The 16,531-nt window shown below is 42.8% G+C and overlaps 1 protein-coding gene across 6 annotated transcripts in view; it reads right to left on the reverse strand.

Annotated features, from left to right (window-relative positions):
* Positions 1–16,531, reverse strand: part of SUSD1 (sushi domain containing 1) — a 150,959-nt gene that overhangs the window by 76,396 nt on the left and 58,032 nt on the right. For all 6 annotated transcript variants that reach the window (XM_039475228.2, XM_074395177.1, XM_074395175.1 and 3 more), the window contains 2 exons: positions 9,420–9,517; positions 8,287–8,473 (listed from right to left, as the gene is read on the reverse strand). In XM_039475228.2, coding sequence (XP_039331162.2) covers positions 8,287–8,473; positions 9,420–9,517 — 285 coding nt within the window. The remainder of the gene's footprint in view (positions 1–8,286; positions 8,474–9,419; positions 9,518–16,531) is intronic.

Below are 16,531 nucleotides of genomic sequence, written 5' to 3' on the forward strand. Positions count from 1 at the left end.
TGTGTGTGTGTGTGTGTGTGTGTGTGTGTAGAAATAAGGTTTCACCATGTTTCCAGGCTGGTTTCAAAACCATCCACCTGCCTCGGTCTCCCAAAGTGCTGGAATTACAGTCATGAACCACCATGCCCCTAACCTCACCAGGCAATTCTGATAGGCAATCAAGTATATATATTAAAAAATAGTATATATACTACTATTGCTACTGCTAGTAATAATAATAGTCCTTTTTCAGCCCACTGTAGATTAGTAATGGGGAAGGACTTCAAAGTAGAAGACTCAGGACCTGAAGGTACCATCTGGCACAGAGCCTGGGTTGACAGAAGGGGCTTGCCTCTTTCCTGCCTTGGGAGGCTGTGATCCCATAAAGAAGCCAGGCCCAAGGCCAACAGCTTCCCCAATCATAGCAAAATGCTCAGAAATAAAGCACAGGGTGGTGGGCTTTCTCACAGCTGCTGCCCAAAGGACACTGGATTACCCAACCAGTAGTAAATCCTTCATGCTGAGATCTAACATAAACATACTAACATTATCCAATAAAAAGGAAGATCAAAGGGAAGGCCATCCATTTTATTATGAGGGAAATACCAGACCTAGACAGAACTTTTATCTTCTAAAGATAAATAATCCAGAAGGGGGGGAAAAAAACCTGTGAAATGATTCTACCAAGAAGGAGAAGAAAAGAGAGGAAGACTGTTCTTGGGAGGCAAAGAATGAGCATATTTATAAAAAAAGAAAATATTGAGCAAAAGAATGGTAAAATTAGGCAGCATCTGTTTTGTACGGTTCAATAGAAATTCTTAAAATAGATTCAAACAAGAGATAAAGGATTAGATAATAAAAGAATGTGACAGCAGAGAGGAAACTGGTGGAGAGAAGCAGAAATGAAAAGGGAACTAGATGAAACCCAAAGAAAAGGAAATGAAAGTGCAACAGCAAAATGTAAAGTGCATTAGAAATGGTAAAGATCAGGAACATAAATGCAAAAATGCATATTTGTGTAAGTGCATATAGAGAACAAACTTGTTATATATTCAAAGAAGGCAGAGGAAAAAGACATGGACAATAAAAAGGAGAAAGTGGAAAACCAGTGTGGGCAAACAAGCAAGTCCACATAGGGGTATTTGAAGAGACAAAAACAAACTTTAAAAAACAAAAAGCAATAATCAGAAATGTAATAAAAGAAATTCTTAATATATAGTTAAACCAAATTCTAAAGACCAAAAACTCACAGGGGGCTGGGCATGGTGGCTCACACCTGTAATCCCAGTATTTTGGGAAGCCAAGATAGGCAGATCACTTGAAGTCAGGAGTTTGAAACGCACCTGGCCAACATGGCAAAACCCCGTCTCTGCTAAAAATACAAAAATTAGCTGGGCATGGTGACACATGCCTGTAATCCTACCTATTGGGGAGGCTGAGGCACAAGAATCACTTGAACCCAGGAGGCGAAGGTTGCAATGAGCCAATGTCACACCACTGCACTCCAGCCTGGATGACAGAGTCAGACTCAGTCTCAAAACAACAACAGCTCACAGGGTACTAGGAAAACTTAGTGCAAAACATGAACATTTACATTTTCCCACTACCCAGATGGAGGTTCCATGAAGCATGATACTTCCGTGTCACCATCAAATTCCCAGTGCCTAAAAACATCTGACATATAATAGGTGGTCAATAAACATTTGTTGGGTACATTAATAAATGATTAATGTCTTAAATTTTATGGCTAAAAAACCCTTCATAATATGCAAGCTGAAAATCAAAGCGCTTACACTCAAATTTTTATTTATTTATTTATTTATTTGAGACAGTCTCACTCTGTCACCCAGACTGGAGTGCAGTGGTGCTATCTTGGCTCACTGCAACCTCTGCTTCCCATGTTCAAGCAATTCTCATGCCTCAGCCTCCTGAGTAGCTGGAACTACAGGCACATAACACCACCCCTTGCTAATTTTTGTATTTTTAGTAGAGATGGGTTTCGCCATGTTGACCTAGTCTCGGTGACCCACCCACCTCAGCCTCCAAAAGTGTAGGGATTACAGGCGTAAGCCACAACACCTGGCCAGGATTTTTTTTTTAAAAGAAAATCACATCTTCTTCTAACTCTTCTTTCAAAGCTTTCAATTCCCAATATCAATATGAAATACTTCTAGAATTCCAAGAATAAAAGTTTATGACCTAAGAATTTTATCTTCAATCAAGCTCTTATTCACATGTGAAGGCAACAAAAAGACATTCTCAGATCATCATGGACTCAGAAAGTATCCCATTCCCTCCCTGAGGGGTAAACAAATCACCACACAGAGAGATAAATAGAAATAGAGAAAAAAATAGAGAAAGTGCTTTAAAAGGACTGTCAATAAGCACTGAAACTATTAAAAATATACCCAAGGTTAAATTCTCGCTACCGAGGTTTCTATAAATCAATATAAGAGTGAGCTCTTTGAAGAGATAATACATGTTAAAAATAAGAAACTGATAATATAATGCCATACTAAACCAATAACAGAAGAGAGGAGAGAGGGAAGAGATAAAAGGAAGTTTTATAAATAAAAGGAATGCTAACTTCCTTATCTCATTCAGGGAAAAGTTAACAATATTTCAGTCTTAACACTGGTTGTAAAAGAAATACACACACTCAGCCAGGCACGGTGGCTCACGTCTGTAATCCCAGCACTTTGGAAAGCTGAGGTGGGTGAATCACCTGAGGTTGGGAGTTCTAGGCCAGCCTGACCAACATGGAGAAACCTTATCTCTACTAAAAATACAAAATTAGTTGGGCATGGTGGCATATGCCTATAATCCCAGCTACTCAGGAGGCTGAGGCAAGAGAATCACTTGAACCCAAGAGGCGGAGATTGCAGTGAGCCAAGATAGCACCATTGCACTACAGCCTGGGCAACAAGAGTGAAACTTCGTCTCAAAAAAAAGAAATACACACTCAAATAGAGTTTGTCTTTTTAAAATGTGATCACTTGTAGAAAAGTAAACAAAAGCTGTACTATCTGACTCACTGGAAAAAAAAAAATCTGTGTAAGAAAAAGAAAACAAAAGACAGAGCAAAGTAGCATAAAAAAGAGAAAAAACAGGCCATGCACAAAGGCTCACATCTGTAATCCCAGCACTTTGGGAGGCCGAGGTGGGAGGATCCCATGAGGCCAGGAGTTCAAGACCAGCCTGGGCAATACAGTCTTTACAAAAATTTTTAAAAATTAAAAATTAAATGATGGTGCACATCTGTGGTTCTAGCTACTTAGGAGCGGAGGTGGGAGGATTGCTTGAGCATGGAAAGTCAAGGCTGCAGTGAGCCACAGTTGCACCATGTACTCCAGTCTGGGCAACAGAGCTCAAGCGTATCTGAAAGGCAAAAAATAAAAGGCCGTGGTGACTCATGCCTGTAGTTACCAGCTGTGGGAGGCTGAGGCACAAGAATTGCTTGAACCTGGGAGTCCAAGGTTGCAGTGAGCCAAGATTGGGCCAGTGCACTCTAGCCTGGGCAACACAGTGAGATTCCATCTCAAACATAAATAGGTAAATAAATAAATAAAATGGCAGAAGAAAGGAAAATATATCACAAATAACAATGATGTAAATTGGATGACTTATCTACTCAAAAATGAAAGTTTTCCCAGAGAAGTTCTCAATACATGCTGTCTCCTAGAGTAAATTTATAGCAATATTATTTAGATAGCTTTCAAGAAGGAAAAAAAGTAGACAAAGGTATATCATGCAAATGCAAGCACAAATAAATCAAGAAAACAATATTACTTTCAACACATAATTCAAGGCAAAGGTATTAAATAGGCTAAAATAAGCCATTTGTTACTAGTGAAAGAATCTATAATAAAGATATCAGTCATGAACATAAATATCACATCAAAATGTGTGAAACAAACTAATAGGAATCTCTAAGAGGAACAGAAAACGACAATCCATGTTGAAAATAAACAAAAACCAGAAGTCCTGAATAACCTTATTAATAAAGTTGACTTAATGATAGATCTTACTCCACTTACAAGCAAATACTCTGCCTTATTATCTAGTACCTACTGAAATTACCAAAGTTAGCCAAATGGCAAGCCCCAAGAAAATGTCAATAAATCCCCCAAAACATGCCAAAATGTAATAAAACTAGAAAGTAGCAACACAGTATAAATGTTACAAAGAAAAAAATCTACCACTGTATAAAATGCGTATAATTAATTATTCAAAGGAGAAATCGAAATAGTAATTGTATAATGCTTTGAAAGTAAGCATAAAGAGAACACATATTAAAACATTCATAAATAATTATTCCACCAAACACAAAATCAGAATAGCAATTATATCATGCCTTGAAACACATATCGATGCCTAAAGAATTCTGCCAAAGCTCAAATCTGGAAGGGAGAAAGAATCATTAAAGACTTCTATTATCAAACAGAAAATAATGGAAATAAATTGAATTTTGTTACGCACTCAACTCAAGAATTTAGAAACAGAACAATATAACCAATTTAACAGAAATATGGGTTGTACACAGTGACTCACACCAATAATCCCAGTACTGGGGGAGGCCAAGGCAGGTAGATTGATTGAGCCCAGAAGTTCAAGACTAGCCTGGACAACATGGCAAAACCCTGTCTCTACAAAAAGTACAAAAATTTGCCAGGCATAGTGGTGCATGCCTGTAGTCCCAGCTACTGGGGAGGCTGAGTTGGGAGGATCACTTGAGCCCAAGAAGTCGAGCTGTGATTGCACCACTGCACTCCAGCCTGGCTGACAGAGCTGGGTGTCTCAAAGAGAGAGAGAGAGAGAGAGAGAGAGAGAGAGAGAAAGGAAAATGGAGAAGGAAAAATAAAAACAAAAGGAGAAATTAATGAGTTAGAAAAAGAAAAACAATTTTAAAACCCAATAGTTCATTTCTCGGGGGAAAAAAAACAGTAATAAAACTCACGACCCAAGCCAATCAACCTCTAAAAAGAGAATGAGAACCAAAATTAGGAATCAGAATCACCTGAGATTATATAACCTATAGCCCCAGAGGAGATGTAAGCAAATATTCCATATGCATTCTGCCAATATGTGTAACATATAAACCGAATATACATTTTTTAGAAAAATATATAAATTATAAAAAATTGACTCAGGAAAATGCCAGAAACATAAACAGACCCAAACTCATGGAAGAAATTGACAACGTTGTCAAAGAATCATCTCCTTAAAGGGGTGAAACTTAAATGATCTTTTGAGCAAATGTCCAACTTTAAAGGAAGGGAATAATTCCAACGTGATATAAACTATTCCAGAGGGGAAAAAAAAATGGAAAACTTCCCAATTCATTTTAAGGAAAATAGCATAACTCATAATGAAATCAGACAACAGAAGGTGCAGTACCTGGAGGAAAAGGATGACACATCTTTATAACAGTACATAAATAAACAGAAGACTTGAGTAGACACTGAGTAAATGTGGAAACATACCTTGCTCCCAGTTAGGATGGCTCAATATAAGTCCTAATTCTCTCTAGATTAACTTGCAAATATAATCCAATTCCCTTTAGTCCAGAGACTAAACTTAGCCATGATCAGCCAACTCTTCAATACAGAGTTAAGATGTAAAACCAGATCTGCCTGACTCCAAAGACCGTGTGTTTTTTTCCAAGGGAAAGGAACTTGAACAGGTAATTGGATATTAGTAAAAACAGCTGACACCAAACAGCAACCGGTCATCCTAATTGAACAGTGACAGGTGAGTGATGATCATTTAAAGACATTTCCCAAGGCCAGGTGCAGTGGCTCAAGCCTGTAATCCCAGCACTTTGGGAGGCCGAGGTGGGTGGATCATGAGGTCAAGAGATCGAGACTATCCTGGTCAACATGGTGAAACCCTGTTTCTACTAAAAATACAAAAAATCAGCTGGGCATGGTGGCACATGCCTGTAATCCCAGCTACTCAGGAGACTGAGGCAGGAGAATTGCCTGAACCCAGGAGGTGGAGGTTGTGGTGAGCCAAGATCGCGCCATTGCACTCCGTCCGGCCTGGGTAACAAGAGCGAAAAAAAAAAAAAAAGACATTTCCCTTGAGTAGTTTACTAATAAATTTGTAAGGCTTTTCTGATTAGTTTCCATATTAATTTTATAATATCTTTGCCTATTATTTACTTATAAAGAATTAATTTTGTTTTATTTATATACAAATATCAAGAGATCTAATTTGTATAATCTCATACTTGGTTTTATATTCTTAGGATTGGCAGACTTGGCTGGGTGCGGTGTCTCACGCCTGCAATCCCAGCACTTTGGGAGGCCAAGGCAGGCAGATCACCTGAGGTCAGGAGTTCGAGACCAGCGTGGCCAACATAGTGAAATCCCATCGCTAATAAAAATACAAAAATCACCTGGTTGTGGTGTTGGGAGCCTGTAATCCTAGCTACTCAGGAGGCTGAGGCAGAAGAATCACTTGAACCCCAGGAGGCAGAGGTTGCAGTAAGCCGAGATCACACCACTGCACTCCAGCCTGAGTGACAGAGACTCTATCTCAAAAAAAAAAAAAAAAAAAAAAAAAAAAAAAAAAAAAAAAATTGGCAGACTTTTCAACTATTTCTGCTGAATCTGTGTCATTTCCCAACTTAGTAAGGTTAAGGTACATTTTAAGTGGGATATCAAACAGCTAATTAAGAACTTCCTCAACTCCCCCAAAAGAATAAATGACATCAGCCAGTTGTGGTGGTTCACACCTGTAATCCCAGCACTTTGGGAGGCTGAGGTGGGCAGATCACTTGAGGTCAGGAGTTTGAGACCTGGCCAATATGGTAATATCCCGTCTCTACTAAAAATACAAGAATTAGCCAGGTCCTGGTAGCGAGTGCCTGTAATTCCAGGTACTCAGAAGGCTGAAGGCAGGAGAATTGCTTGAACCTGGGAAGCAGAGAGTGCAGTGAGTGGAGATTATAGTGAGCCCAGATCACACCATTGCACTCCAGCCTGGGCAACAGGGAGAGACTCTGTCTCAAAAAATAAATAAATAAATGACATCAACTATTTCCAAGTTTGTCTACAGGGTTTTTGTTTATTTGTTCATTTGTTTTCTAAGACAAGGTCTTGCCCTGTCACCGAGGTTGGAGTGCAGTGGCATCATTATAGCTCACTGCAGCCTTGAACTCCTGGGTTAAAGTGATCCTCTTGCCTTAGCCACCCAAGTAACTGGGACTATAGGCATGCACCGCCACACCGTTTTTTTTGTTTGTTTGTTTGTTTTTGTTTTTTGTAGAGATGGGGTCTCACTGTGTTGCCCAGATTGACCTCAAACTCCTAGCCTCAAGCAATCTTCCTCAGCCTCCCAAAGTGCTAGGATTATAGGCATGAGCCAGCACCCCACCTATCTACAAGGTATTTAGTTAGTTCTCATACCCCATAACCAGAGGGTTTTTTTTTTTTTTAACTTACTGTAATTGTCACAATGTTGTTAAAAACAAACCTGTGTGACAATTATATACAATGAGGGTTATTTCTACTTCTTAAAGCTCCTTCCTTCCACTCCTTTTCAGCTAACACCTATCCTCCTGCACCTTAGGAGTACTGCTGCTTCCACTTCTGCACTCTCAACTTGATCCCCTCAAAGTTGCTGGGTCAGCTCTCCTGGCATCTCCGCTTTCACATGCAAGGGCGAGAAGTGACTTTTTTTTTTTGAGACCTAGTCTCGCTCTGTTGCTCAGGCGAAAGTGCAGTGGCACAATCTCTGCTCACTCACTGCAACCTCCACCCTCCGGGTTCAAGTGATTCTTTTGCCTCAGCCTCCCAAGTTGTTGGGACTGCAGGTGTATACCACCATGCAGAGACAGGGTTTTGCCATTTGGCCAGGCTGGTCTGGAACTCCTGACCTCAAGTGATCTACCCACTTCAGCCTCCCAAAGTGCTGCGATTACAGGCATGAACCACCGCACATGGCCAAAAATGACTTTTGAGTTTCCTACCAAGGATAAGCCACATGGTTACCCTTTGTTGCTTTGGATATTTGAGAATGGACTGATCATCACCTAATGTTTTCCTTTTAAATGGCTTTTTATTACCTTCCACCTCTTCTGGAGGGCTCAGCTGAAAAAAATGCCCCAGAGCCCATTCAGCCTGGTACCAAGAGGATAGGGATCTCTCGACCAGCTATGGTTGTGCCACTGGAGCAACTACATCTGAGTATAAATCTCAGAAAGCAAATAGGAGCTCTCGAGCCCAGCTGATTCTGCAGCATGCTTCCTACATCCTGTGCTTAGCATTTTCTACGAGGAAATGAGACATCACCTCCACCTACCAGCTGTCTGGAAACCAATGACGGCTGGCACAGAGTGCCTTGGAGGTGCTATGGAGATGTGCATGGTGTAGTTGGTGCCTGGGTACAGGGCGAGGCACACTTCTGGGGTCCTGCTGTCTGTGGTCAACTTGACTGTCTCCTCATGAACTGATTCTATAGGGTCCAGCCGTTGTCCTTTTATGGATATCTTTGAGAGGAAAAGACAAGAGAACCCACTGTGACTCCAGTCAAAACAACCCAGAATTTGTGGTGCTGGAGCCCCTTCTCCTACTATTTCATTTTATACTGCGCTGCTCAGCCAGGGAGCATTTGTAAGGTAAATCTCTGCTACCAGGTATCTGCTGATAAATAAACCTCTGCTACCAGGTATCTGCTGATAAACTCTGATTAGCCCAGTGATTAATAAAACCCTAAAAGAGACATAAATGAGGAATCTCCCTAGGAAGTGCTCTCTCCCGCACACAAATGATCAAATAGAGGCAATTGCAACCTGAGGACCAAGAGCTGCACTCTATCGCCAAGTCAGCAGATGTTCCCAGGCTTGCTCTGGGGGAGTGAAATGCAAGTGCTTGGAAACAAGCAATAGTGAGGATGCCAAATATAAACGCATCCACCACACATGCACCCTGCCGAATGACAAATATGCTAAATGCAAAATAACGAAATAATTCAGTTATCCTTGAAAATCCTGTCCATTCTTTTTAAATGACAGTGGCATTAGAAAGCAATTAGATTGAGACCAGTCATGGTGGCTCATGCCTGTAATCCCAGCACTTTGGGAGGCTGAGGTAGGCGGATCACCTGAGGTCAGAAGTTCAAGACCAACCTGGCCAACATGGTGAAACCCTGTCTCTCCTGAAAATACAAAAAAATTAGCCAAGCATGGTGGCGCGCACCTGTAATCCCAGCTACTCAGGAGGCTGAAGCAGGAGAATCGCTTGAACCCAGGAGGCTGAGGTTGCAGTGAGCCAAGATTGCACCACTGCACTGCAAAGTGAGACTCTGTCTCAAAAAGAAAAAAGAAAAAAAATCAATTAGATTGAGAAGCTCTCATGGAAGTAAGTCCCTCTGACTCATATTCCCAGGGGTGATGGTGTCTGTCCTAGTAGGAAAAAGTAGATCACTTTACTTACCACATATACAGTCTTGGAGTTTCTTCTTTCTGAGTTCATTTGCCATCTCACACAGGTATCATTAAACACTGATACATCATTAATTTTTGTCAGAATTTCTAAAAGAGAAAAAGGCAGTCGACTCACAAAATGCATCAATGGGCTTGGGGAAAATTCTAAAGGAGATTAGTGTATCGCACAGCTGGTATCTCTGCGGGTCACCATTCATCTTCAGAGGCAAACACTGAGTCAGGCAACGCAAGTTCTCCCAAGCCAATTACCCAGCTTCTCTTATTCATGAATGAGCGTGGCCCATTACCTGATTTAGAGGGAAGGGAAAGAGCCCTGCTTGGGTACAGATCAGAATTCCAACCCGTGATTCACCTGACAGGCCACTGGATGCCACTGGCATTCCACTCGGGTAGGATCGAACAAGGCCCAGAGCTGGGTACTGAGTGAGCTCCTCCCTGCAACTACACAGGTAAGATCTGCTTCCACCTTTCTCATCCCAGCAGGGTGGTGTGGCACTCTTCTTCAAGTCACTGCTATCCCAAGGGGAAAAATGACAGGACCAAGCCTCAGAAGCAGGTTGGGGCAAACCGAAGAACTTCTCCACAAGGTTCCTAGGTACTTCTGGGACTCCTTTAACTGAAGCTATTTAATCCTGGTCTATCAGGAAGCCACTGATTTCTTTGGGTTGTTCTTTTAAATATTCTGCATATATTCCAGGTAATATAGCAATGTGGGAAGCCATATGAAGGCCTTGGTTCCCTGAGGTAACAGTTTCCAACAGTCCCAGTCAATCCTCAAGTGGTTGTTCAGACAGGAAGAGGGGAAGGGGATCTAACTTTCTATTTCTTTAAAATCAAATTCCCAGCCAAGCACAGTGGCTCATACCTGCAATCCCAGCACCTTGGGAGTCCAACGTGGGCAGATCACCTGAGCTCAGAAGTTGAGACCAGCATGGCCAACATGGCAAAACCCCATCTCTACCAAAAGTACAAAACTTAGCAGGATATGGTGGCACATGCCTGTAATCCTATTTAAGAGGCTGAGAGGCAGGAGAATCACTTGAACTCAGGAGGCAGAGGTTGCAGTGAGCCAAGATTGTGCCACGGCACTCCAGCCTGGGCGACAGAGCAAAACGCCGTCTCAAGATAATAAAATAAAACTCCCTACAGACAAGTAAAACTATCTCTACTTGCAAATGATATGATCTTATATAGAGAAAACCCTAAGGAATCCACACCAAAAAACTATTAGAGCTGAGAAAGGAGTTCAGCGAGGTTGTAGGATACAAGATCAATGTACAAAAATATATTGTTTTGTTGTTGTTGTTGTTGTTGTTGTTGTTGTTGTTTTTAGAGACAGGGTCTTGCTATGCTGCCCAGTCTGGAGTGCAGTGGCTATTCATTCACAGGTGCAATCCCACTACTGATCAGCACAGGAGTTTTGACCTGCTCTGTTTCCGACCTGGGCCAATTCACCCCTCCTTAGGCAACCTGGTGGTCCCCTGCTCCCGGGAGGTCACCATATTGATACCAAACTTAGTGCAGCCACCCGGTTGGCGTAGCGCACTACAGCCCAGAACTCCTGGACTCAGGCAATCCTCCAGCCTCAGCCTCCCTAGTAGCTGAGACTACAGGCACACACCACTGCACCTGGCATAAAAATCTATTGTGTTTCTAAACACTAGCAATGAGCAGTCCAAAGATGAAATTAAGAAAACAATTTATTTACAATAACATCAAAAACAAACAGGCAGGGCACGGTGGCTCATGACTGTAATCCCTACACTCTGGGAGGCCAAGGCAGGTTGGTCACCTGAGGTCAGGAGTTTGAGACCAGCCTGGCTAACACGGCAAAATCCCAACTCTACTAAAAATACAAAAATTAGCCGAGTGCAATGGCGCACACCTGTAGTCCCAGCTACTTGGGAGGCTGAGGCATGAGAATCACTTGAACCTGGGAGGCGGAGGTTGCAGTGAGCCGAGATCCCACCACTGTACTCCAGCCTGGGTGACAGAGTGAGACTCCGTCTCAAAAACAAAAACAAATAAACAAAATTCCTGCAGATAGAAGCTATCATACAATTATTCCTGGAAAAAGTTATCGTCATGTCACCAAGCAGGGATATTCTGCAACCCCAGTTCAAGCTTTCCTATTGAGGCAGACACCTCTTAAGAACTCCTCAGCCTCTGTCATCTTCCCCTACTCCTTGTCTGATCCCTGCATGGGTTTTGACAACATGAACAGGTCTTGTCTCCTATTCTGGGGCTTCCCTGCTGTGGCACCCACACCCCAGCACATGCCATCTGGAAGTGCAGGGGAGTTAAAATCCCATGGGGACAGGAACTGGTAGATAAATCCTTCCTTCCTTCTTTCCTCTGAAGGGCTGTCCAACAAAGACTTAGTTTCTTCAGCATCTAAGGACACTGTCACACAGAAGGGATAATGCCCGTCCTCCGTGGAGACCGGTACAATCAGGCATCTGACACTGGCTCTCCTTCCCTGGCTTTACTGCCTTCGGTTCCCCCTCCTGATGCCTGGGGTTTGATGCTCTACTGCAGCTCCTGTTTCTCCCTTCTAGTAAATCTCACTTCGTAGTCTCCAAGTGTGAAAGGAAGCCTGCAGCTTAGATACCTGTAGGGCCAACCCTCTTCTCCTGTACTCAGAACCAATGCTAGCTTTGGATTGACCCAGATCTACTGATCTCTCTGCCAAAAGAAGTGTTTATTTTTTACTAAATCATCCCTTCAGGAGCAATGCCTAGATTCGGTCGGTGTCCCATATGACCTGGTCTTGGGTAAGCCCAGGTCATCTATTAGCAAGTGAAAATCAATGGAGACAGAGAGAGGAAAACAGGCAAACTCTTGCCGAGATACCAGAAAGGCCACATACAGCTGTCTGCAGCATTCCTGGATCTCCATATCAGTATTTCTCCCCAGAACACAGCTGATTCGAAATCAAAGAAATACTCCAATTGTGGCCTAGGCAAGTGCGGTGGCTCACACCTGTAATCCCAGCACTTTGGGAGGCTGAGATGGGCAGATCACTTGAGGTCAGGAGTTTGAGACCAGACTGGGCAACATGGTGAAACCCTGTCTCTACTAAAAATACAAAAAATTAGCCAGGCGTGGTGGTACACACCTGTAATTCCAGCTACTTGGGAGGCCGAGGCACTAGAATTGCTTGACCCCAGAAGGCAGAGGTTGCAGTGAGCCAAGATTGGGCCACTGCACTGCAGTCTGGGTGACAGAGGGAGACTCCATTGGAAAAAAGAAACAAAGAAAAGAAAAAAAAGAGAAATACTCCAATTGTGGGCATGGGTACCTAAGAGACACAATGAGTTTAACAGTTCACCCCCGTGGGTAGCATAAAGACAATGTTGGCCCCAGTCTTTTATCAGCCTGAACAGGCCCCAGATATTTCTGGCTTCTACCCTCTTTGCTGTCCTTCAAAGCCCCAGAACTCGTGGCATCTCTGCTCACTCACCAGTTCCTTTGATGCTAACTCACTACCCAGTCCAGAAAGAAAAGGCACCAGCCCAGCCCTCATCTTCTCTCTGAGTTGCCAGCAAGGCAAATTTCTTTTTTACCCTCACTTCCTTTGTTATCCAAGCAGAAATTAGAAAGGAGTTTTCTTTCTTGTCCTTCCTTCTTGTTCATTCACTATGACAACTGTAAATGGCATCTCAAAGATGCCATCTGCCTCCAGCCTGTGCCATGCTCTCTGCACAGATGGGACCCAGATCCAATTATAGGGGTGTCAGATATTTCATCTCAGGGAGCAGTTTAACAAAGTTTCATTGCTTTTCCCTCCAGGTGCCTACAAATTAGTTGGAAAGACTTCTTTATAAATGAATCAGATATTAAACATCTACAGCAGGCGTCCCCAAACTTTTTACACAGGGGGCCAGTTCACTGTCCCTCAGACAGTTGGAGGGCCGCCACATACTGTGCTCCTCTCACTGACCACCAATGAAAGAGGTGGCCCTTCCTGAAGTGCAGCGGGGGGCCGGATAAATGACCTCAGGGGGCCACATGTGGCCTGCAGGGCCGTAGTTTGGGGACGCCTGATCTACAGGAATGCAGCCCTTTAAATGGAAACTATATGCCCTAATTCCGAAAGTGCTGATAACTGAAAACATTTCTGGAAGTCTTCTTTGGAGCTATCCTGGGCTCTTCCATTCCCTGCTCACCACTAACTCAATGACTATCAAAAGCCAAGTATCCTGCCGCACCAGGTACTGGGCTGTGATGATGTTGTCTGCTGACTATCTAGGGAAAAAGTTGTCTTGAAAGTCGTGGATATATGAATGGTGGTTGAAGGTATGGGCGCAGGTGAGATATCCAGGTAGGACAGAGACAGTGAGGAGCCCAATGGCAGAACACTAGAAAACACTGGAACCTGGCGGGGGTGGGGCAGGGGGGAACCAGAGGAGGAAGACAGTGCAGAACAGACTCAGGAGGCTGGTAGAATGACTGATGTCTACGAATGAAGGAAAGGGAGGACTTGAAAGAGTGTCTCTTCTTTGAAAATTATTAGCCGTCCAAGACCAGGCACAGTGGCTCACACCTGTAATCTCAGCACTTTGAGAGGCCAAGGCAGGTGGATTACTTGAGGCCAGAAGTTCAAGATCAGTCTAGCCAACATGGTGAAAATATATCTCTACTAAAAATATAGAAATTAGCCAGGTGTGGTGGTGAACACCTATAATCCCAGCTACTTCGGTGACTGAGGCAGGAGAATCTCTTGAACCTGGGAGGTGGAGGTTGCAGTGAGCCGAGATCATGCCACTGCACTCCAGCCTGAGTGACACAACAAGACTCTGTCCCTGAAAAATAAAAAAATAAATAAATTTTAGAGAAAATTAGTCTTCCTTTCCGCTAAACGCCCACAGCCTCCTTGTCCCCTAGCCAAGAAGGGCCTGGAGCTGGTCAAGGCAGCGGGGGCAAGCTCTATCTCCCTCTCTCCTCTCACAGGGCCCTTCTCCCATAATGGAGTGCCCACAGCATCAGGATTAGATCTGAGGTTTGACTTTGGGTAGAAGTGGAAAGAGCAGGCGGTTGGCCTGTCCAGCTCTAGAATATAGAGGACTCTCTGGCTTAAAAGAAGGAGGCCCCCACAGGCTCCAGCTGAACTCTCATTGGATTTGGGGAAAGAAAGTCTCAGTGGGTGATAAAGTAAGTGCCTTTGTTTTGTTTTACTCTGTGTGTGTGTGTGTGTGTGTGTGTGTGTGTGTGTGTACACATACCTATATATTATGTTATGTATATATAGATAGATAGATATAGATAGATATAATGTTATGTATTTTTGTATTTTGTTAGCATCTAGTATTTCTGTATGTGGTACTTACCACATTCGTAACTAAATATGTAAGTAATTATATAACGACTACCTCTTCTGAATGTAACTTTACTATGGCAAAAACCATGTTTCTCTAGCCTCAGGCCCTGGTACAGTTCCTTAAATATGGATATTAAAAATATGTATTATTTGGTTGACTTGTTGAGTGGATGGATAAACCATCAGCAATGCTAAATGTTGTGGAAAGGTTAAGAATGAGAGCTGAAACTGGAACATGAATTTGGCAGGGAGGTGGTGATAGTGACCTTGGTGAGATGCTACAGTGAGGTTGGGGTGTTACATGCCTAGTTTTCCCCCAGTAGGCTGAGAAGTGCAGAGGAAGGGAGGGAACGAGACAGTGAGCCCAGACTCCTCTTTCAGAAGTCCCACTGTGCAAGGACAGGGGCTGGTCTAGTGTACTCTCTTGGTTTACAATTTTATATCCTTTTTCTTTATTTTTGGAAACAGCAAAGGGTCATACAGAATAAATCCAGGTAACCCAAACAGATGGTCACGCAAGCTCAGTATTATTTCTAGTCAAAACGGCATCTGATTTCAAAAGGAATGTAACTGATCTTCTAATACGGCTCATAAATTACCTCCAAAGGCCATTCTCAAACAGGCAAACATGATGGTAACAGCAGCACCACAGAAATCAGGGTATGGCTTCCCATGGTAACTACTTGAATAAATGTATGTTTGGCTATAAAAGTTTTAATGTGTTTTTTTTTTCTTTCTTTGAAGTCTTAGATTCACATAAAATAAGTAGAAGTAGCATGGCTTACAATACATTCGCGTAAAGTACATTACACACTTTAGGATGATTTTTGGTGGCACACAAATACTTTTTTTTTTTTTTTTTTTGGAGATGGAGTCTCACTCTGTCACCCAGGATGGAGTACAGTGGCATATTCTTGGCTCACTGCAACCTCTGCCTCCTAGGCTCAAGCGATTCTCCTGCCTCAGCCTCCCAAGGAGCTGGGACTACAGGCGCATGCCACCACACCCAGCTAATTTTTGTATTCTTAGTAGAGACGGGAATTTCACTATGTTGGCCAGGCTAGTCTCGAACTCCTGACCTCAGGTGATCCACCCACCTTGGCCTCCCAAAGTGCTGAAATTACAAGCGTGAGCCACCATGCTTGACCAGAAAAACATTTTTATCTGTTTGTTATTTATTGGTTTTTGTGTATATCATAAAAATACACCCACTTCATCAAATTCATGAGATCACATATATTGTCCTTAATAAATTTGAATTATAAATTTATGTTTAAGTTGTTTAAGGAAACATTCTAAGCAAATAAAACTTTTATTATGGCAAACATTGTGTCAGGGTGGTATACAAACGATTCAAGCTTGGAAGACACTGACATAGGAGACAGAATGTGGGCTTTCTGGGCTTACAGGCCTCCGTTCAAATCCTGACTCCACCATTTGCTCATTATTGAGAGACCATGTGAAAGTCACTTAACCTTTATGAGTCCCAGATTACTCACCTAGGAAATGAAAATAACAACGCTTACTTCACAAGGCTTTTAGGAGGACGAAATGAAATTGAGCATTAAGGCCCCTAGCTGGGCCCTGGGTGTGTAAGTTCATGCTCAGCCAGCAATAGCTATAATGCTTGACGGTCCAAATCTCATTCACATATTCCAGTGCATCCGGCCATGTGGCTATTTATGCAAATACGTCCATTTATTCCGGCTGACCTTTCTGTTCCATCTGAAATGCGTGCAGCTGCAAGTGAGCACTCAGTGGGCTGGAGAAGAAGGTCAACA

The sequence above is a fragment of the Saimiri boliviensis genome, chromosome 2 (assembly GCF_048565385.1).
Source record: "Saimiri boliviensis isolate mSaiBol1 chromosome 2, mSaiBol1.pri, whole genome shotgun sequence".
Lineage (NCBI taxonomy): Eukaryota > Metazoa > Chordata > Mammalia > Primates > Cebidae > Saimiri > Saimiri boliviensis.